The 23,649-nt window shown below is 42.9% G+C and overlaps 1 protein-coding gene across 6 annotated transcripts in view; it reads right to left on the bottom strand.

Annotated features, from left to right (window-relative positions):
- LOC114784502 (cadherin-6-like) overlaps positions 1-23,649 on the bottom strand; it is a 59,383-nt gene that overhangs the window by 15,544 nt on the left and 20,190 nt on the right. For 5 of the 6 annotated variants that reach the window (XR_003748869.1, XM_028969952.1, XM_028969950.1 and 2 more), the window contains exons 2-4: positions 16,565-16,883; positions 6,421-6,715; positions 2,034-2,153 (exon numbers count right to left, since the gene is read on the bottom strand). Coding sequence is in view for 5 of the 6 variants with exons in the window: in XM_028969952.1 (XP_028825785.1) it covers positions 2,034-2,153; positions 6,421-6,715; positions 16,565-16,780 (631 nt within the window). In the remaining variant the exon portion in view is untranslated. Of the gene's footprint in view, positions 1-2,033; positions 2,154-6,420; positions 6,716-16,564; positions 16,884-17,970; positions 18,090-23,649 lie in introns of those variants that run through there. The other variant, XM_028969951.1, reaches the window with a different exon arrangement.

Consider the following 23,649-nt stretch of genomic DNA (forward strand, 5'->3'; position numbering starts at 1 on the left):
TAGTAGCCTAGTGATTAACACACTCGCCTATGAACCAGAAGACCCAGGTTCAAATCCCTCTTACTACCATTGTGTCCCTGAGCAAGACACTTAACCCTAAGTTGCTCCACGTGGACTGTCCCTGTAACTACTGATTGTAAGTTGCTCTGGATAAGGGTGTTGGGTAAATGTAAATGTGTCTGTGGTGATGTCTGTGCCTGATGTTCTCCTTGAACATAATTATTTCCTTGCATTTTAGCTTGCTTACTTTATCCTAGCCTTTAACCCCTTTATTCTATTTTATTTTCCCTTTATTTGTTTTTATTTATTTTATAACTACGCACTTGACGAATAAAAATCTTGAATCTTGATCCTCATAGAGAACAAAAACAAATTGTTTTTTTTTTTTTCAGAAAATTTTTTACTCCATATTCAAGCTGTCCCAGAACCCTTGTCCAATGTGACACAAATCACAATTCAATTCACTGTTTTTAGTTCTACCAGGTAGATACAAATCCACATACAGGAAGGGGGGAAACCAGCCGTACCCATACCTTGTGGGCCGTGGTCTGAGATGAACTGGCCTATGTTTTCGCATCTGTGCATCAAATGATACAGTCCCACTCTGTGACTCAGAACTTCAAGGGAAATTGCATCAGTCCTCAATGATGCTGCCTTCATACATCATAAATCATATAGAAATACACACACACACACACATACATACAGAGCTTATGGCTAAACAGACCTCCTTAGCTCGCCAATGAGGGGATGTCAGCTTGTGTGTCACATCAGGGATAAAGCATATTAGCTGTAAGCTGACTGTAATCCACAAATGGCTTTTTTGTTTCCCAGCTTCCCTTTGTGTAATGACAGGACGACATGCGCATGGGCGACCCACTTTACACACAATTAAAAGCCGCAAAAGGGCACACGCCCGACACTCGCCCGACAGAATCGGAACGAGACAGGTGAACCGTGAAGGGGGAAATGTTAGACCAGAGCTCACCAGCCGATCTCTATCTGCACTAACACGCTGGATCTGCACAGCACAGCTACTTCGCCATTCACCTGTGTTAGATTAATCTCAGCCGAACTCAACAGCGAGGCAGATCTTCCAAGAGATAAGCATCAGAGAAAGGGAAGTTGAACATTCACAAGTGGCCTAGAGTGTATCAAATAGGGTGATAGAATGTAAGAAAAGTGTGATTATCGAATTGCATCTTGTTTCAATCTGAATCGAGATCAGCATTAATTCTGCATTATGGGGCTTTTTTCATTTTTTTTCAAATTTTGGATGAGTAACCTCAGTAACCTTATGAACTTATCAATTCATAATTTATTCAAATTTTGCAAATTCATTAGTGCATCTCAAAAGGTCTCAGTAACATGATGGAGGGCATTTGTTTTCATAATTTCATTCAAAAAGATTAATCTTTATATGTGCCATTCACATTCTAATGATCTTATTGATTAAATTTTACTGAATATTTATTATTGAATATTACCTACAACAAATTACAAAAAATAATAATAATTCACAATGTCTATTATTTCAGGGTTATTTCTGAAACTAAAGGCTTTCATCCCAATACCAGACCAGTCCAGCAATTACAATCGCCAAGCTGTTGTGACCAGAATGTTTCTCAGGTTTCTTTTTAACTGTAACTGTTCATGTTTGTAATGCTGGTAATTAATAACATGAAGACAGATCAAATAAATGACCCTGTCTGAAATTGGAAGTGAAATTAAAATTCCTGCTCCTGACCATCTGTTCTGGCTTCCTCATATTCCTTCTCAATTATCTATTGTCTTGATATTAATATATCTGCAGTGATATCAGGTAATTAAAAATGGTGCTTAAACGTGGGATGCGCACACAAGAAATGAACCGCTCGGCTACCAGTACTGTGGCCAGGCCTTGTGCAGGTGGGTGAAGTGAGCAGATTGCCATCATCTGCTTGCATCATCACCATTGATCAGCCATTCAGCACGACCGTCTCCATTTATCAGCCGTTCCCTTTGTAGTCTGAGGGAAGGAAGAGTTCACGCACCTGTGTGAGGCTCCACTGAGAAGTACGGCTGTCCCTCCAGAATGCTGTAGACCACTCGGGCACTGTTGCCGTAGGAGAGGTCGTCCGCGTCATTCGCGGTGACCGCCAGCACCGACGTCCCTGTGGGGGAGAGAGAGGGAGAGACAAATACCAGTTTACTCCATGATCCACTCCGACAGCCGACGCTCAGTCTTATGTAAGCAGGACACAGTGACTTAACGGGCCCTGAGAGCGTGTGAGTCATGGCCTGGACTATTCTCTAACGCCCCGTCCATCACGGGCTCACCGCCGTCTGTCACGGCCCCCTCTCTTATGCCTCTCTTCAGCTCTCCATCACGTCGGCAAACGTAGAAAAAAAAAAAGCCCGGCTGCCGCAGTTCACTTCAGACTTTTATCTTGCAGGGATGTGCAGAAAAGCATGCGTTAGTCATGGAAACGGACTCGGGCTCCAGCAGAGGTCACACGCTCATTCGCAGCAGATTCCCTGCAAACTCATTAGCCGCTGACTGACAATGAACTCATCGGGGAACCCAATGGTACCCACATTACGCCAAGCACTAATGGGCAGCTCAGATCATGTCAGAGGAATGAAATGCAACATTTAAAGGGTTCCGAATAAGCTTGTGTAGCAAATGTTCTTCACATTAATATCGATTTACCGCACGTCCGTACACTCAAATTGGAACTCTAGTACAAGGGGCCATTTTCTTTTCAGATAAATTTTGGATGTCAAGATGTCATGCTACCCTGAACATGTTCACAGTATTGACAGATTCCTCTTTTGTTCCTATTGTGAGAATTCATTACTAATATGATTGTGCCAATTGGTGCCTAACAATTCTCACACACTCAATCTCTTTAACTGCTTAGTTCTGTTACTCTGGGACACTGGGTGCCACATGGCACACACTCACACCTACAAACAATGTAGAGTTGCCAATCAACCTGGTGCTGTCCAGCTTCCCCTTGGCAGAAAATCTACACCAACACGGGGACAGTGTGCAAAAAAAAGGTCCAAGCCGTGACTGAAAACCAAAACCTGGGAGGTGTGAAGACATGTCACTAACCACCACTGTGCATTACAATTCATTAAATAAGCATACACGAGGTCCACAAAACAAATCATGCTGTGATGTTGTCTGAACTTACGTTGAACTTATGATGTTGCCAGATTGGGTGGGTTCCCATCAATTGAGAGGTTTGAATGTGATTTGGTGAGGGGGTTATACTTACCTGAAACTGCACAGCAGTAATTCTATTGTCAAACTGGGATGCAGAAAAACGCTGTGAGCAAATTTCAATAATGGCACATTCAGTCGTCCTCCAAGGACCCACCATATTCGGCCTTGGCTCGGATACATTTTGCAGCTCCAGGCAATTTGCCTGCTTGTAGTCAATTGACCAGCAAAGGTGAATCTGTTCTCTGTGGTAATCCGACCAAACCCTGGAACAGGCACGCTCACTGCTAAAACTGAGTCGTGCTTTTGTAATCCGCCAAGGGCGAATGGGCCTACACATGGACGGATTTCCAAATTATGAAACAATGGTCACTGCCCATGTAGGCATGTAAAAGAAGGAGACAATGCTGAACACATATAATCACACTGAATGCCCTAAGCCAATTCAATATGTGTTAAAGTGAATTGATTGACTCATCCGTTTATTTGTAGACTTTTCATGGAATCGTGCACTGCAGCATTGAAGAATCAAACCTTTCATGTGCAGCCAAGCCCCACGATGGAGAGTTGGAACGCCCACACCTTTCAGCTGCATTGTGGTTTTCTATATGCTTTCCCCCCCAAAAAATCCTTATTTCAGTTTGCCAACAGTAATACTTGACTTGATTTGAAGCCACTACTCTACTGGGATTTGAAGTAGCAGGATGTAGCATTTTGGCGATGCATGTGAAATGTTAAAGAAAGTGAAGTGATTGTCATTGTGAAATACTGCAGCACAGCACACGGAGCACACAACAAAATGTGTCCTCTGCTTTTAACCATGGAGGACAGGAAGAGCAGGAACAGCAGACTAGCTGAATTTGCAAGAGTGACAGCTAGGATCAATTACAATCCACAGGGCAAAAATATATTACACTCAAGATCCTGGTACAGAAATGTGTATCTTATGTGTCCTTAAATAAGATATTATCTGTTCGAAGCAATGGCACCTAAAAGGGAGTCTGGATATTGTTTTTAGTACATGAAACGGCATTGATTAAATAGTAAGCATTTTTGAGCATTTTTTTTCTCATGCATTATTGATCTTGCTTTGTAGATCTGCAACTATGTGTGCATGTGTGTGTCTGAGAGAGAGAGAGACAAAGGTCAAAGGTCTGACTAGAGTTTGTTGTAAACTACTGGAAAATGTGTATACGAGATGAGATTGTTAAAGACTGAAGGTGTGCTGGCTTTGTGTATGTATGACAAGGGATAGCTATGTGGGTGTTTTCAATGGCTGAGATATCCTTTTGATTGTCTTGAGGCCAAATGCACCAAATAATTATTCCCCATCTCCCTCTCACCGCCTGCTGGGCCAGTTCGCGCTGCTCATTGCTCTGCGATTTCCAGAAGAAATGTACCAACCCTGTGCATTTTAGGAAAACATTAATTTCCTGCCCGTGTTTCCTCTGAAAGCACAAAAACAGACTCTTCTCTGGATGATGTTTCCCATGCAAAGCCACAATTCCCCTTAAGCGAGGTATTAACAATCAAATATGACTGGTTAGATACTAACCACTGTAAACTTCCACTCCTCCACCCACAACACTGGTTCCTCAGGGTTCTCTGATCGATTAATCCTGATAAAGACTACCCTGGCTTTAAGTCTTAAATTTAATGCACAAAACAAGTATGCTGACTTTGTGATTTTGCATTGACACATCAATATGGACAGTAAATGTCCTTGAGATGTCCTTGAAAATCTTCACCTTCTGCCGCATGGTACATGTAAGTGTACAGGCACGTTCATTAAATCTAGAACCTAAATCCATATTCAAATACTAATACACTACAATAGAATATTACAACAAAAAATGTAATTGTTAAATAGCATTAGAAAAATGAATACACAAATCCAATCCGGCACACTTAATCGACAGTAATTATTTGGCCAATTCTGCTCAGTTCTTACTGCGCGCTAATAAAATGCAGGTTGGCTAATACCACTCAAATCATAAGCTGCTCCCTGGAAGCGCATGCCGGGTTTAATTATTATGACTGACAGGTGTGTATTGATCCCCTTTAAATAAACTAGAGGCCTGCGCTTCCATGAGCTTCTCCAGAGAAGAGAAACGTGGCATATACTCGAATGTCAACAACCCCCCCGACCGTCCTCCCACACCGCAGGTTGCTTTCTGTTAACTTCTGCTCGCCTCCAGTAATTACAGTGCATCGTGCAGCAGGTGTTTCAAGCCAACGCTTTTCAATATTTTATTGATGAATCTGCATCGATTCAATCACCGTTAAGGGTTTTTGCGATGGAGATAAGGGATGTTCCTCGAAGTCCAAATCTCGCCTTTCCTAATCAGAATGAAGAATTACAGGCTTATCGACTGCCCGGACCGATTGCTACAGCTTCCAAGTCCAGGAGCATCCATCCCCGGCTCTTACAGACTCTGACCTCAGGCAACCCCACTAGATAGAACAGTTTAGATCTTTTTATGCCCTGGGGCAAACCATTTTCACTGGATCATACCCAAGTGTTGATTATCCCAGGCTGAGCCATGCTACTGCGTTATTAGCAGGTCTCGGTGTAGGTGTACACGAAGTGCGTAGTCACAGCACTGAATAAAAAAAAAAAAAAAAAAGAACAGGCCTTTGCTTTGCTGTTGATTCCATTATGGTAACATTCCTACTAACAATAATTTATTTGATACCTTTTAAAACACGTACAGGGCACTATTTTCAAAAATATGCAAAAAAAAGCGCTAAGTGTGAAGCTTGTTTGCTAGTGCCTAGGTTAAACACTTACACAAAATCTACACAAAATGAGACGAGATTATTCACAGTGTAACACAAAAATGTGACACGAAAAGGTCGGTTAGTTGCTCTCCTCAGCATACAGATAATTACCAGGCAGTTCTTTCTTGTTTTATCTATTTATGTAAGACCTGAGGACGCATTTGACCTTACACTAGTAAACAAGCCCCGTGCTTAGAGCATTGCGCTGCGCTTAGCTTCAAAACAGTACCCATAATAACTGCACACATCTTTGTATTATGCAGTTGTTACCCTGCCTTTCTTAATCTTCTTCTACTTTATGCAATGTTATAGACGTTTATTGTCGTTTATTTTGACCTTTTTTTGCGTATTGATACTTAGCACCTTTTGCTCTTTGAGTTATCGCTTTAGAGGAGTATGTGGCGTGTTACACAGTGTAGATTACTCACCAACATCTGACATCTCCGGCACGGATGCCGTGTAGACAGCTTTGGTGAACTTTGGCTCATTGTCGTTGATGTCGTGGATCTTTATGGTGAAATTGGTCCAGTCCTCCAGTGAGCGTCCGGTCTTGTTGCTGACGGCTCGGGCACGAAGCGTGTAGGACGCTCGCTCCTCGCGGTCCAGCCGTTTGACGGCATGGATGTCCCCTGAGCGAGGGTCTATGGTGAAGATGTCTCCCGCGCCGTCGCCGATGAGAACATACCGGACGCTCCCATCACCAGGGTCCTGGTCAGAGTGCAGCTGTAGGAACCAACAAAAGGGAAAAAAAGAGAATTAGGAAAGAACAATAGTGAAAGAAATTAACAATGAAAGGTACAATACTGACAGGAAACAACAAAGGAAGATGAAGCGAAGTAGAAAAAAAAAAAAAAAAGGGAAGTAACAGTTGGAGGTAGTGAAGGCGTTTTCTGTGATCTACTGCACAATTCAATATCCATGGTGACAATGCGTTTTATTACAGAGGCTCTAAAATCAATACATTTTATTGCAATTACCTCCAAACAAAATGGCCCATAGGTTAATAAGGACATGATCAATATAGCATTCGCCACTGTCACTGTGTAAAAGCTGAGGCTGCCCTGGACTCGTACCAACGTCATTGTCTGTTGTTTTAAAGCCTTAATAAACCGCATATGACTCATCTGCACACATTCTATGATAATTTAAAGATATGTTAGTTCTAAGTTTAACACGTTTGACATAGCATGTGGGGTGTATTCACTAACATCACAGATATAAACATATAAGTAGTTATTTGAATAGGAGTACCTAATTACCCACAAAGCCTTTGAATATATTATGAATATACAGTCCCTGACAAAAGTCTTGTCGCTTGTGTACAAATTGACCTCAAGTGCCGCTGAAATATATTTCTAATCAAGATTTTTTTACAAGAAATGGCTCACTTTATTCCTAACAGCTTTTGTAATAATGTTTCAGTGCAAAAAGAAACTGTCAAAAAGTATTCAAGTGTTGTCGCCTTGTCATATGAGTTTCACCTGTGACTACTAATGGATCAATTAGGTCTCAGGTGTATAAAAAGAACCCCGGTACACTAGACCTTCACATCAACTGCAACTAGACCTCTAAAAACATGCAGAGGTCTAAAGTTTTGATTGTCAAAAGTGTTTATTGTCAAAAGGCTGAAGACCAGATCCACTGCTGATGTGGCAGAGACCTTCAATGTGTCTCAGCATCAGGTACAGAGGATAAAAAAAGATTGGAAGAGATTGGAGATGTTTTTGACAAGCCCAGGTCAGGCAGCCCGGCAAGACAACTGCTCGAGAGGCCTTTTTGTTGGTTAAAAAATCCAAGGTCAGCCCATTTTCCACTGTAGCAGAGCTCCACGAGACCTGGTCACCTAAAATCCCTGTGTCAACTAGAACAGTTTGTCAGATTCTGTCTCAAAATGACCTCCATGGTCAGATCAGAGCCCAGATGCCAGCACTAAACAAAAAATAAAATTGAAAAGCCGTGTGGCATTTGCCAAGGCCCACAGCCTGCTAAAAGGATGGACGCTGGAAAAGTTGCAGAAGGTGGACTTTTCAGATACATCTTCTGTTGAATTACACCACAGTTGGCACAAATATTGCAGGAGACTTACCGGAGTCCACATGTATCTGAAATTCACACAGAAAAAAGTGAAGTTTGGAGGCAGAAAAATCATGGTCTGGTGGGTGTGCAAGATCTGCAGGGTGGAAGGCAACATCAAAAGTCTGAAATACCAAGAAATCTTAGCTACCTTTTATATTCCCAATAAAAGAGACCAAATTCTGCAGCAGGATGGTGCTCCATCACATATTTCCATCTCAACATCAAAGTTCCTCAGTGCGAAGAAGATCAAGATGCTCCAGAATTGGCCAGCCCAGTCACCAGACATGAACATCATTGAGCATGTGTGGGGTAGGATGAAAGAGGAAGCATGGAAGACGAAACAACCAATGAACTCTGGGAGGCTTGCAATACTGCTTTCTTTGCTATTCCTGATGACTTCATCAAGAAATTGTATGAATCCTTGCCAAACCGAATGGATGCAGTACTTCAAGTCATACAAGATATTAAATTTGGATCTCATAGCACCACTACTTAATTTGCTGACATATTTTTGTATTTACAGTAAATTTGTTCAATTTCTGTATAGGTGACAAAACTTTGGTCTTGCTAAAATGTGACCTTTCTGTCTTGATTAAATGATAAATATTTTTCAGTGGAACTAATTCTTTTCAGTGCATTAAACATAATTTGGTAGGGTTTTAGCTTTTCATATGAGCTATTTCTAACACCAATTGATTAATCAGAAGTCCGATTAATAGCAGGTCTTTCTACAAAATCGATAAGACTTTTGTCAGGGACTGTAAAACCCTTTATATTTTTGGACACCAAAATCCAAAAGTGATAATTAACATGTCTCACAAACCCTACTTCCTCTGGACATTTAAAATCCCCACAATCATCCAAAACGATGCACAGAAAAAAACACAAAACTGCCAAAGAAATGCAAAAGACCTGACCAAGAGCACCCAGAGTAATAATAAGGAATCTTATTCCTTGTATTCCTGAAAACAGTGTCTCTATATAATCCCTGATTTTTGATAAATAATTATTTAAATATTGGTCAGTTTCCTGTTCATAAATGCGTTTATAAAATGATATGTTTTATTTTAGTGCAGAACTAGGCTTTATCTATAAAAGGGAATCTGACCATAATATGTGCAAATCACTCTTCATATTAAACATTACATTATTTGATATTAATGTAAAAAATTGTCAAATTCCATGACACTTTTGCATCCCGGGTTCCAAGGTTGCTGTAAAAAACGGTGGACTGTCACAGTTCATCCTTCTGCCTGGATACCAAGGTAGCTCAGGTGGTGTCCTCATGACGAATTCATGGCGCCCGCGCTGCTGCTGCAAGGCTTTAGTAATTCATGGCGCTGCAGGCAGGTAGGAAAAAGAATGACAAGCACTTGTAAACACTTTTAATCAGCGGCACATCCATCCACGGTGAAGGCAAGAAAGAAAAAAAAAACACATTCATCTTAAACAATTTACGATGCCTCGTCTTTAACACTTCTTACACAAAAATGTGTGGGAGTAGGCATCAGAACCGATGTCCTCAGGGTCACGATGCATCTGTGGTGGATGTCGTATGATTGACACGCTCCTTTCAAATCAGCATCTCCATGGACACCCAATGATCCCTGTTTTATTTTCTGACAAAACGTGACACTTCTTCTTGCTTTCACACCTCCAACAAGCCCCTGACAACGTGCTAATTTTCCAGTTCCACCGGTGTCTGTTCTTCAATTTTTTTTACATATATACCACAAGTGTGCATGCATTTTGTGATGCACATCTTCCTCATGATGTGTCAAACAGCCTTTGTGTGTCACTGTGTGGAGAGGGCCAGAGTTCCACCGGTGTCTGTTCTTCAAATACTTTTTTCATATATACCTCGAGTGTGCATGCATTTTGTGATGCACGTCCTCCTCACGACGTGTCAAACAGCCTTTGTGTGTGGCGCCGGAGCAGAGCTCTCTGCTGGTGAGTAGGTGGATTTATGGGAACCCAAGCACTCAGACGACACCCCCCCGCACCCACCCACCCTAAAAAAAAAAAAAAACTCCTCAGGAAATCAATTGGGTGCCCCGTGGGCATTTACAATGGCCCTCTAATCAATTTATATTGAAAATACAATTAAACTGTCACTAAAGTAGGGAAAAAACATGTCCCTCTTCACAGTCGTAGTCGCCATGAATCCTGTCAGATTAAGTGACAGCGGCGCTACCAGTGCCTGACTTTGAGCAGAAATATAGAGCCACAAAGAGCTCCCTGGCTGGTGTGGAGACAGGGAGCCACCGCTCAGGGCTGTATTCGGGGCTGGCCTGGGGTAGAGGATTATAGTGCCGGTGGGGAGGAGGGCTGCAGTATAGACTGTGGACAGGTGAGACCAGGCTTCATTCTTCAGCCGAGACCATGAATGCAGCCAGGCAGTCTGTCAGGCCTTGAGAAAGTTGAAGAAAAATCTGACGCAACGTCGGTGCATTGCAGGAGATGCTTTTCTTCCACATCGTCAAAGGGGGGGGACAAAGGTCACCTATCAAAATAATAGTTCTAATAGAAAGCATATTGCTTTCTTTCAGTTTTCACAAACTCTTTTTTTGTGTTACATGTTGCACTCTGACCTGACACCGCACAGTGACAGCTGCTATTGTAAGGTGTGAATTCACGGATCAACACAACTAAACCAACATCTAATTAAAAACCACAGTATAATCATGAAAAAAAAACAAAAAAACTCAGTGTTATATTGGAATATCTTCTGTGGGATCTATACCTTGATCAGTGGGATCAAAAAATCTGGATTCATATGACTCTTTTCCTTCCAAAACCTTGTGACTCTAAATTTTGCGGTGGAGGTTATGTTCAGCTCTGGCCCTCTCCACACAATGACCAGACTACAATGAAATATACAGAGAGAGAGGCTGACAGGCCAGCAGAAGCTCTCAATCATGGAGCTGCTTGACATCAATGTGAATAATGGAAGAAAAAAAACAAAAACTGTGTGGTGTGTGTCTGGCACCACCAGACCCTATTAAATCTGAAGCCAGAAGAAGCTACCAAGGACCTACAGAATATTTCAACCTACATCATTCTCAGACAACCACTACTCCACAACTCCACAAAGCACATCCAATACTGGAAACCTTTGTGGACACAGTTCTTTTGGCCTGAAAAAAAACACAACCACAAATATATTTTAATTATATCAGACTCCCAACTTTTTTTTTCAAGAATAACAAAAAACACCTCATCCAAAATATCATGTTTGGTGCCATCTATCAACATTTGTATTCCACAAATTTTTATTTCACATTTTTTAAACACATTTGCCAAAACCTCAAGAAAGGCTGTACCATAACAAAATATGGAAAAATTGATGTGATCATCTGAAATAATGTAGAAAAAATAATGGGATACATTGATAATCAAAGCATTAATTATCGTAATCGAATCAAATCGAATCGTTAGACCACTGAAGATTCACAGTTCTAATTATCCATAGGTTAGATTATATGCACATTATGCTGCCATTATCTAGTGGGTAACAAACTTGCATTTGAACAATTTGACACACTCACAGGCTCAATTCCAATTATTGTCCACTGTGTCCCTAAGAAAGACAATTAACACCACTTAAGTCATGCTTCTGAGCAAGAGATTATTTATGAAAGGTACATACATGAAAAATACAGCAGTGGATGTCTAGACGTCTAGACTTGGCCATTAATTGTTGAGCTGCTGCTGCTGCTCACCGTTGCGTTTGTAGCCGTAAAGACAGGGTTTGATTAGGGAGATTAAGATTCTTTCTCCTTCTCTGCGTTGTTAGATAAACTGCTTTTAGCTTTCAATTTAATGTCATTTCCCTCTGCTAACTGATAGGAACATCAGACTTCCCATTAAACGAGATAATGTAGCGATATTCGCCTCCCCCTTCCATCAAAGTTGATTAGCGCAGGCTAATTGCTAGACAGATTTCAAGGTCAAATGTCGTCGACTTTCAGAAGAACAAATGTGTTGTGGTGGATCTTTCTCGCCTTTTGTTTCTCACTTTCCCTGATAAAATATTGGAATTTATCTTTTAATTAAGTACAGTCACATTTATTTTTCTCATTTGTATCAAACTTGGTTGACTGAGCTTGGGGCTGAATCCAAAGTAATAAATATTTTATATAGTTTGATCTTCAGATACAGAGCTAATTTGCACCTCATACCTTGATTTATTCAGGCATTAGTAGATTGGTAGATTTACAAAAGTCTGCTGAGCCCCACACAACTGGCAGCTACTTGGGCTCCATTAGGGCTTACAAATGGTGGTAGTAGCCTAGTGGGTAACACACTCGCCAATAAATCCAAGGGACTACCATTGTGTCCCTGAGCAGGACACTTAACCCTGACTGTCCCTGTAACTACTGATTGTAATTCAGTAGTTCAGTAATTTTTGGATAATAATAATATAATAATATACTAGATTATTCCATGTGATTCAGAATAACATTGTTATAAAACTGTTATAACATTGTTATTTGTTATAGGGGATTATAAAAGAGCATTGACCAATCAGGACACAGCTTCATTGGATGGAATTACTAACTCACTACTCACAAACCCAGTCAATGGTTTGGACACACCTACCATATGGAAGTTATGGAAACTATGACGAAGAATATAACACAGTGTATTTGATGGTTTTGATGGCACACTTCATGCCAACAAGTGCTCAACATAGCAATTCCTTCAGGACCAATGCAAAACAATTTATTCCCTAATGATTATTTCAAAGTATACAAATAATAACAAGACCGAGATTTCCAAAATTGTTATAACTTTACTCTACACATTAACGCACACACACGGCTGATTTTCAGATGCACTAATAGAAAAATCAAACACAAATTAGACATAATCTACGTTGTAGTAAGTCAGCAGCATGTGTGCTGGGTCACCCTGCGATATGCAACTTGTCTGAGTGGGAAGCAATCCGTTCTTTTTTTTTTTTCTTTCTTTGCACGCAGCAGGGCAGAGTAGAAACAGAAACAGGAGCCAGTCGCCCACAGATGGGCACGTAAAAACCATCCAACCCTCCCCGGCAGCGCCGCCACCGAGGCCTGCGGCCGCAGTGTGTGGGCCTGCCTTCTCTTTATCTCTTCCTGCTCCCGCCTCCCCGGATCCTGCCAGCGCACGGTGGTCTGGAAACAGACGGCGGCATAAACATTGGTGCCAGGCCTCGCTCTGTCACCCGTTTCTACTCGCATTTCTATTTACGGTCATATTCCTATTTCGGGCCGGCCCCCTGCCTCTCGCCTCTGAGGCTAATTACAGGGTTTAAATTCTTTATGAGGTACGAGGCACGACGGTGGCAAACAAACGACCACTGGTGCATACCTGGTGCTCAGGGGTGATCTGGCCTTTGGAGACAAATGAAATTAAACAAACAGAACAGAACAGTTTCTCTCTGCCCAGCAACAAGCATCAGCCTGGGAGCTGTACTCATAATGAGAGTGTGTGTGTGTGTGTGTGTGTGTGTGTGTGCGCGTGAGATTGTGTGTGTGTGAAAGAGAGAGAAAGAAAGAGACACGTCAGGGGAGTTGAGTCTCTAGACCATCTATGTTCTCCAGTTTCTATGTCTGTCACACACACTTTTGTCTCTTGTAGTTCGAGTACCTCGGTGTGTAAGTGTATGTGTGTGTGTGTGTGTGTGTGTGTGTGTAAAATACCATTTCAACACCTTGCAATCAACATGCATTCAATTTAAGTGATTTGTCACTTCATCATACATCGTACTCTTTAGTATCTAAAGCATTGTGATTCTTTGCTTCAGTCCTTTTCATGACAATGATATTCAAATATTACTTAACATGATGTTTAATATGAATAAAATGTAGGATCATGGCACGCAAATGACGGCTGTTACTGTGATCAGCAAGATAGTTCCAACAGATAAGACAGACAGACCGCGTATCCATCTGCTTCTTGCAGTGAACTGTAACCTCAGCTCTACAGTTAATACTGTAACATTAACAGTGCAGTACAAGTGTGACAGTTTATTAGAAACGTCCCTCACACACAACACACACACACACACACACACACAGCACTGCATCCAATGCTTTTCCTGATCATATAACACTCCGAGCGCTGTAATCGTTTATCATTCATCAAGCAATTAACAAACAGCGACTGGGGCGTGAAATCGGCTATTGTAATCTATGAAGCTGTAATGGTGACTGTAGGCCAGAAGTGGAGAGGGGGCGGGGCTGCTCTACTGGCGAGTGGCGACTTTGAACAGCCGTGTGATTGAATTTGGTTCTAAGTCGTCGGGGAGAAGCGCTCTGAAAAAGCATAAAGCTCCACTGCCATCTTTGAGGTGAAGAACCCCGGCCTCGCTGTCTCTAAGATGAAGTGACTTCGCCTCTTTTGTGGCTTTTTTTTTTTTTTTTTTTCATACAGGCCCTGTTTTATTCTCCTAAAAGTTCACTCGTCCCTTGCCTTTGTTTGCTTCTTTCTTTCCTTTGTCCTGCCCTGCCTCTTCTTCTGAATATCCCTCTCTGATTGGTCAGAGGCTGTAATCTGTTTTACAAGAACCCTGAATGTCGGAGCTCTCCGGTGACTGCGGTGCGCCTGTGAAACCTCGTTTGGGCGGAGGATTCTCTGGCTGTGTGGCACCAGCAGAATGTAAACTATCTCTTTCTCTCTCTCCCTCTCCCGCACACAAAAGAAAAGAGCCTTTCTCTTCTTTCATTCGTCCTGACCTTGGAGCAGATTCCTTGCAATCTCATCAATTACAACACTGCGGCGCAGGAGCGACACGCTCTCTCTGCGCTCGCGGTGACGTTGGTGGAGTGGATCTCGTCTGCCCTCCTGCTTCGTCCACTCCTGACACCGCGCCGGCCTGTCAGGGGCGGCCTCAGAGGAAGTGAACTAGGCCACCCTCACACACACGAACATCGCATACACATGGACGCAGCATCCCTTATCATGCACAAAACACACGTATGCATAGTCACACACACGTCTTAAAGTATGCACGACCACTGAACTCATGCATCTTTACACGCAAATGCATATGAATGCATGCACGCATACACTCATGCATACATTTGCATGCATCTCCACACTCACAGACATCTGACGCACTCACACTTACAGCTGTTTATTCATCAAACAAGTGACTGCAACAAGCAGCAGCTACAGGCGACACCAACGCCTGTCAGTGGTGCTGGCATCGTCATGGCAGGGCACACGTTCCACAAAGGATAAGACGATTCGACTTTCAGACGGCCCTCAGGTCGAGGTTCAGTGTGATCCCATAAAAAGCACCACCGGTCGTTTACGCTTCTAATGTGAAAATAAGCGAGCGATGACGTCCGCAAATCACATGCACTTTCCAGCCAGAGAGAGAGAGAGAGAGAGAGAGAGAGAGAAAAAACTCCACTGCACTCCATTCACCCGACACAGAGCACCGTTTGGGGGTCAATTTCCTGCCGAGATTCAATTAGCAAAATGAACTAAAATTAAATCTACTTGATAACTACCAAATTATTTCCTGCAATGCAGTTTGCCAATAAAAATTCAATTAGGCGTCACCTGAACGGACTTATTTGTTTGCTCCTGAATGCTTCTCCCTTTTGCTCCAGTGATTTTTGCATCAAACTGCACAGCCTGCTGAACAATTCTGGAAGTAAACTGGACACAGCCACCATGTCTACCAACCACATGATCAAGTTAGCATCAATAAGAAATAGCTTGAAAAAAACACACACACACACCACACACACACACACACACACACACACACACACATACACACATTCTTCCCATTAGTCTACCCCTGTCTATCCTACCTACTTTACAGAATTAGATCAAATGTTTTGGGTGGACAAACAGAAATGGGCATTGCCAACTGGCTTCGGCCGACTCTACCTGGCATCACTGGAAAATCATTCCACCAGCAAGGAACCACCAATACAAAGAGAATTTAGCTGATCTCATTCTAGATTATTACTTAGAGGTCTGCAGTGGTCAGGAGAACTAGACAAGTGGTAGTAGCAGAGTAGGTAACACTCTGGCCTAGGAACCAAAAAACTCAGGTTCAAACCCAACCTACTACCATTGTGTCCTGAGCAAGACACCGAGGCGCTCCAGAGGGACTGTCCCTTTTACTGCTGTTGTAAGAAGCTCTGGACATTGTCACCTGGCTGTTTTCATGGCGACAAAGTAGTTCACATAAGTTGTTTTTAGCCCAGTGGAGCGGTCCTTTGTGCCTTCAAAGATCTAAATAATGTCTTCGAATGGCTTCTGTTTTTTTTATATAAACTATGCTTTGAATGTTTGGATTACTTACACATTTGTTTCTAAGCAGCCATTTCAATTACATTATTTTGCTTTATTATGGTGTAACTTGGATGGAAGGTTGAACGGAAATTGGTAAAACAAGAGTATAAACATAATTTATGTGCTGTGAACAAAAACGTAAGTCAAGTAAGTAATTAAAAACCAAATTTAGAAGGTTCTGCACAGCTTCCTTACCTTCCCCACATACTGCAGGCTGTCCCCAGTATACTCCTCCATAAGGTAGAACTGGTTCCATGCCCATCCTCGCTTGGAGCGTCTGAGTAGCACATCAACACCGTACAAACCGGAGATCCCCTCAGTCCCTCTCCTCACCCCCCCTATAGTCCTCAGGACTCCTAGGGTGATGCCACAGTGGTAGGCCCAGACCAGGATCAGGAGCTGGGATCTCATGTCTGCTGGGTCCCCTGGGCTCAGTCGGAAAAATCTTGTCGCTCTGTTCAGGGGACAGGGTCCAGCCTCATCGCCTTCAATCCGCCAGAGTCCGAAGCATCACCTGCAATGAGTAACTTCAGGGTTAGTGACCCTCTTGTCTCCCTCCCTGGTTCCTTTCACTCATTCTACGGCAATTTCTTTCCGCCTCCTGTCGCACACAGTCAGGTTTGAGGCGTTTTGTTCATGGCTGATTGTTCAGATGGGGGACCAACTAAATCTGAAACATGAATAAATGGGTGTAGAAACTCATTTTGCTGACAGAGTATGAGGTCAATAGGTTCACCTGAGATTAACTGAAAGTGATTGTGAGTAATCATCCCCTCCCAATGGGTCTTCCAGCATAATGAGCATGGATATGAGCATCTATAATTGGCTGATGAGTATTAAAATCATTTGATTGGATGAGACGTTAGTCCAAGGTCTGGTGACTGAAGGTTTTGTCACAATTCACACTACCCAGCTTTCTGACTTCCATACCACATAACTAATCGGCGATGGAAGACACACTTCATTGTGTAACCATGTGCTGTGCAGGGTTTCACATTGACAATCACTTCACTTTCACTTTCATGTCATCTCTTGTACTGTGATTGTCAATGTGATACACTGCAGCACAGCACACGATGCACGCAACAAAATGTGTCCTCTGCTTTTAACCATCACCCTTAGTAAGCAGTGGGCAGCCATGACAGGCGCCCGGGGAGCAGTGTGTGGGGACAGTGCCTTGCTCGGTGGCATTGGCATTGTGCTCTCATTTGCCAAAGCTTGCCCACAACTCGACCAAATTGTTTAGCTTTGTAAATCCTGTTCAACCATTGATTTGCAATCTGACCTTGGCTTTAGTCTCGAGAGCCATCATCTTTTATAACAAGGGTTTCCATCCATTCTGTAAAATAAGAAAGACTGCAGACACTGCATGCGGTTTGTCACCCTGCCATAAGCAACATGTAGGACACATGTTTTAAAGGTGTAGATGGGCATTAAAAAGCAGAACTGCCTGTCAATAAAGGGTTACGCTAAAGCATCAATCTGTGCGCAAAACGCAGACAAGTTAACGGAGAACAATCAGAGAACTCAAAAGACTCGACACAGCCAGTGCAGGATAGTCGGCGCAAAAAGAAGGCCGTGCTTTCTTAATATTCCCTTACATCTCGTTAATCCAGAACTCCGCCGTATCCAGGCCAACCAAGTTCCTCCCTCCTGGGGGTGGAATCAGTGCAGCATCGCTACTGGCTACCACCCAAGGGAATACCCCGTCTGTGGGTAAATCCACCTCTGAAGCAACATAGAGACAGACACGCCCTTTCTAAATCTAAAAAAAAAAAGAAACAGTCACAGTGTGTTCTTATGTTGCATGTCTGGCTCAGAAACATCAGCCTGCTTTGGGTATATAGTGGGCACGGTTCCTATACTCCATTGAGCATGATGTGTGGGTCACTTGGTTTTCTGACATTGAATAGACAGAAATCAGATGCGTTAAGAAAATGAAATAGCCAGAGACAGGTGAGATATGAACAACAGAGCCAGCATTCTTAGGGATAAATAAGAAAACCCAGAGGCGTGGTACCTTAATTCCCTCCTAGCACAGTGAGAAGCCTAATGGCCGATTTGATCATGGCCATTGGCTGGTATCTGCAGGCGGGGGACCCCACTGACCCTACCTTCATTTACATTTACCAGACAGCACTAATCCAGAGTGTATCCCAACAGTGACAAGGACAGTCTCTCTGCAGCAATTCAGGTTCAAGTGTCTTGCTCAGAAACACAATGGTAGTAAGTGGGGTTGGCGATCTTCTGGTTGATTGGTGAGTTTGTTTTCCATTATGCTACTACCCACATGGTTACATGGAATAACTGGTTCTCAACTCGTTCAGCTCATGTTAGCACATTTAACATGGGTTAGTGATTGCAGGTTGCTGTGACTGTAACTTTTTAGTTTTTTAGCACAGAGCTTCCTAATGTCAGGGAGCTCTCGCAGGGGTCGTTTCTGAAATTATTCAGTGAATGATGTTTTATTTTTACATTTTTTTAATGCACATTTTCACCATAACCAGTGCACCATAATAAGATCAGAGGATAAGATCACAAGCACAGTCCCATGTGACAAGATTCATTAAATTACATTACAGCGATGCTCTTTTTTTAAAGCAGATTACAATTGATAGTTGCAGTCGAGTTTATCTGTTCATTTCTTTTTGTATGAATAAGCAAGATGATTTGGTCTCATATGAACACTAATAATCAACATTTTCTTAACATTTAAAAAGGTTTATGACAGTAAAATGTTGCTTCTAATCTAGTTGGTTGGTTACATCCTCCTGCTGACTCTCAAGCCCCGCCCTTGTTTTTGCTGCACTTGTACTCACTTTTTCCCGTAAAGCATTTGAACTCAAGTTTGGGCAGGGCAGGCCAGGAATGAAAAGAAAGCGAGACGGAGCGAGGGAGAGCGAGGGTCTACCAGGGAGTGATCGAGAGCTGACAGCCGACAGAGTGAGACAGCAAGCGAGAGGGATGGACCGGCTGAGAGTGAGAGAGTGGACAGCCCTGTCAGATCATCCGGCAGACAGGCCTGGCGCTTCGCCCATCAATAACCCCACCTGTCTTTGGCTCAGCCAAGAGCGGCTGTGAACTATACACACACACACACACACACACACTCTACTTATCCACTCACTTTATCCATCTCCTTTCCTCCCTCTCTCATCATTTTGCAGTCTGCACTCCCCCAAACAATCCTGCATATGCAAGTGAGCATGTGCGCGGGTGTGTATGTGCGTTCCTATTTCGGGCTGTGTGCCAGGCCTTCGAGTTGTCCGTATATCTGATGATATGCACCATCGCTGCATTTCTGCTCCCGGAGTCACTTTGTCGTGTCCCGTGCTCGCGTCAGCAGGAAGAGGAGGGGATTGTGGGTCACGGTCGGCCCAAATGACCGGGAAGGTGAGTGTGTGAGGTCCTGCCATGCCTCTTAATAAAGCGCTGCTGAGAGGGGCATGCTGTGGGTGTGTCTGCCCATGTAAGTGTATCTTACTCTCCCGGTTACAGCCATACAGGGGCAGAGAGAGAGATGGTTGCTCGACTATATGAATTTCCTTAATTGACGGTGCAGGTCTCGGTAAGGCAGCTGCTATTGATCTGCCGGAGATTCGGCAGGGCTGAAAATGCCACTGGGCCTCCAGCGTTCGCACTCGCAGTCTCCTAATGCCTTCGAATAGCGTGCTCGGGGGAGGCGTCCTTTTTCCCCTCCCCTCCCCTCGTATTCGTAATGTCACCGCGGAGGCTGCTGTCTCTTCATCTGGAAACTCGCGTTCTCCCTGGAGGGGCCGCTGGCCCGTTGACCGCATTTGTCATGAACCTGGCGGCCATTTTGCGGCCTGCTCCTTGACCCTGGATGTCACTTCCTGACAGTCGAGTCCTGCCAAAGCCACTGAGCTGCATCTAAAGCGGTTTTTCATTCCGTCAAGCACCACAGAGGAATATTGCAAGCCCTAAAAATGGAATCACAATCTTGTCTTTTCTCAATAATGATATACGGTCGTTATCCATCAGCAGAAAAGTCACACAGGAGGTACAGACCGTATTTCTGAATGTGACTAAAATTGTCCTAATAATAGTTATTGGGGAACTAGGTAAAATGATAAATTATGCTCATACGAGACTAGTGTATTAATAGAATTTGGGTAAAAATGATCCAATTAGCATAACGGTACATTTGCAATATTCTGATTCTAAATAAATATGATGATAAAAAAGGTATTTAAGCAACTGTAGCAATGAGTAAATGTAGTGTAGTGGCAAATAAAACATTTGATTCATAATGTTGAGGATAAATCCTGCGCTGCTCAAGTTTAATGTCAGTGCGGATTATGCAAAACTAACATGTGCATTCTGTTTGCCTTGATAACAGTGCATTTCAATATCAGTATCAATGTTGAGCAGAACCCTTGTGTATCTATATCACAACATCAATACATCACAGCATCTGATTCCAGCAATGATAACACATTAGGACAGTGTGTGACACAATATGGATTGTTTAATCAGTGACCCTAATACCCTGTGATTTTATCTGTTACAATAAATAAATATGAATATCTTTCATTGTAATACTAATGTTTTGTTACAGCTATACTTTTGCCATTCTGTTGAACTGGTAATCATATTTTCAATATTGTTGGACCACTTTAACCCCCTTCTCCAAAATAATAGAGCTGGTGCCGCCACAAAATCCGTTCTAAATCTGTACCACATCATGAGAGTTTGATGGAGTGAGTCAGCCAACTTTAGTCAAATATCAAAAAGTTAAAAGTCAAATCAGTGGGCCAGTTCTCGCTGGTTCCCAACTTCAGCACCAGCATTGGCACAGTCATCGTAGATGCTTCTGTCTGGCTATTCTAATCAAGTTCTCACATAGGTTTTATGAATCATGCCATCTGGATTAGTGTGACTCTTGATTAGAAAAATCCACGGTCTGCGAGTTGATCTTGCTTGATGCTTGGGTGTTTTCAAAGTGCGTAGGCCCCTGATCTCCCTACATCTCTATTTTCCATCTTCTGCCCTATTTCTCAGACAGCCTTCTCCTGTGTCTATTTCTGCACCATTTAATTGCTGGTGTTTTGAGAAAAGAAAGGGGGGAGCAGTGGATGAAATTGCTTTAAATTGCCTGTCAGAGAGCATTTGGAGGTCTGCATACACAACAGTATTACAGCAGCATGGTGATGGTTGTGCTCTAAACAAGATTAATGTGTCTGATGGCTTTTTTTTAACAACTGCAGCTAATTCTGCACTGGGAGAAAACAGCGAAGTAATGTTACAAAACGCAGCAATTAGCTATAAAATTCATTTACTGGTGATGTTGAAAGGGGAATAAACAAGCTATTAGACCGAGAGACAGAAGCAGAAGGAGCGTCGAGTGACGGCGGTGAAAGGCAGCTATCAATAAACAATGGCCGTGCAAGGTCTAATGAATTCTAATATTCGTTTAATGGCAGCGATGATCTTTCTCTGCATTATGAAAATCACTAAAACAGGAGATGTGCAACGGAACGAAGCGCCCTGTCATGCACAATGAGCCCCGTGCTATCCATGGCCTGGGAAAACCCCCAAGGGGGCAATTAGAAGTGAGAGAGGAGAATGTCAGCCCCTGGGCGAGTGTGTACATGCATGTGTGTGTGTGTGTGTGTGTGTGTGTGTGTGTGTAACTGTGTTCGTAAACCACCGTGTCGCCAACGCGTGACAGCGTCAATGACAGGTTGTTCCTGCCACCATTAAGACAAAATCTTCAACTCCCACACCAAAATCTCCCCATTTCCAAAAGGCAAACTTCAAACTCTCAACTTATTCTTTTTTTTCCTGAATGTAATCTCCTGTACCATGCAGACCTTCTGCAATTTGGAAGCAATTTCAGGGGGCAAACACACGATGGATCCAATTCCAGATGAGAAACCCAGTGTGCCAAGGCGACCAGGGTTTAATACAGACACGGACTCATACTTGCAGCGGGGTTGGATAAAAGTGAATCTTGTCTCATGCGCTTGCTTCGTCAATATCTATCGATTGGCTCCTTGAGATGGTGAGGTCTGCTCGTCTAGACAGAAAACAAAAATAAATAAAAACCCTCAAAATAACTTTTATAGTTTGCCCAATAGCATTGGGTTAAAGGAGCTCAATGGAAGGAAAAAAAAGACGGGTGGAGAAGGTTAAGGTGTATGGCAGGGTTAAATTGGGCCACCTATCAGGCCGTTTTTGTTATCATTCGATGATTCTAGGTTGATTCAAGACACCAGTCCCAAACCAGATGATTGGATACATTTGAGTGGAGGAAAAGATCACCCCTATACATCCTGGATCATACAGGACTTGGTCAGCAGCAGCAGTCAAAATTAAGCCATTCTCAACATGGCCCAAATGACAAAACCAAAAGCTGTGACATCCCAAGATGAAGCATGCGCTGGTTCTTTGCCATTGTGGTCAAGGTCAAAGAATATTTTAAACCCTAGAGATCTGGGTTAAAAGACTGGGTGGAGTGACTACTCTCTCCCTTTGCTAGAGATCCTTCCCAATCATGCCTTGACTTCTCCTATCCCTGCCTGCCCAACGGACTTTAACTTGGATTGAAGATATTGTCCAATTTGTTCCAAACCAGATGATTGGCCAGATGTGACACACTCGCCTATGAACCAGAAGACACAGGTTCAAATGCCACCTACTACCATTGTGTCCCTGAGCAAGACACTTAAACCTACGTTGCTCCAGGGGGACTGTCCCTGTAACTACAGATTATAAATCGCTCTGGATAATGGCATCTGATAAATACTGTAAATTTGATAGAGAGCCATCCCTATCATGCCATGACTTCTCCGATCCCTGCCTGACCAACAGAAAAGCCACATGTACCTACTACACTGAAAAGTTCAATGTGATAGGTTAACAACGTGAGGTTCACAAGACTCACCTGCATCAATATAGTCCCTGTAGATTCATCTACAGAGCATTTCAGCCTGACAGCAATAGGTAATCCATCCAGTGCAGAATATGAATGCCTTTCATCAAATCAATGTATCTAATCAATGAGTTAGCATTAAGTGAAAGCATCTGCTTTCTAATCGGTTTAATGTGCCTGCTCGATCGGGCTCTATGGGACAGAAACTCCCTGTTCCAAGGGACCTGATAGAACAAAGGACCATGCTGCACCAGCCCACTCTCTTCCTGAGTGGCTGTGGACCGCAGGAGAATGCTTAACTGTGCATGACGCTGCCTTACGCCCATCATCTAGGACATCGGAGGACAATTCAATTTCATTAAACCGCTGACTTTCAGCCAGCCAA

Source organism: Denticeps clupeoides, chromosome 2 (assembly GCF_900700375.1).
Source record: "Denticeps clupeoides chromosome 2, fDenClu1.1, whole genome shotgun sequence".
Lineage (NCBI taxonomy): Eukaryota > Metazoa > Chordata > Actinopteri > Clupeiformes > Denticipitidae > Denticeps > Denticeps clupeoides.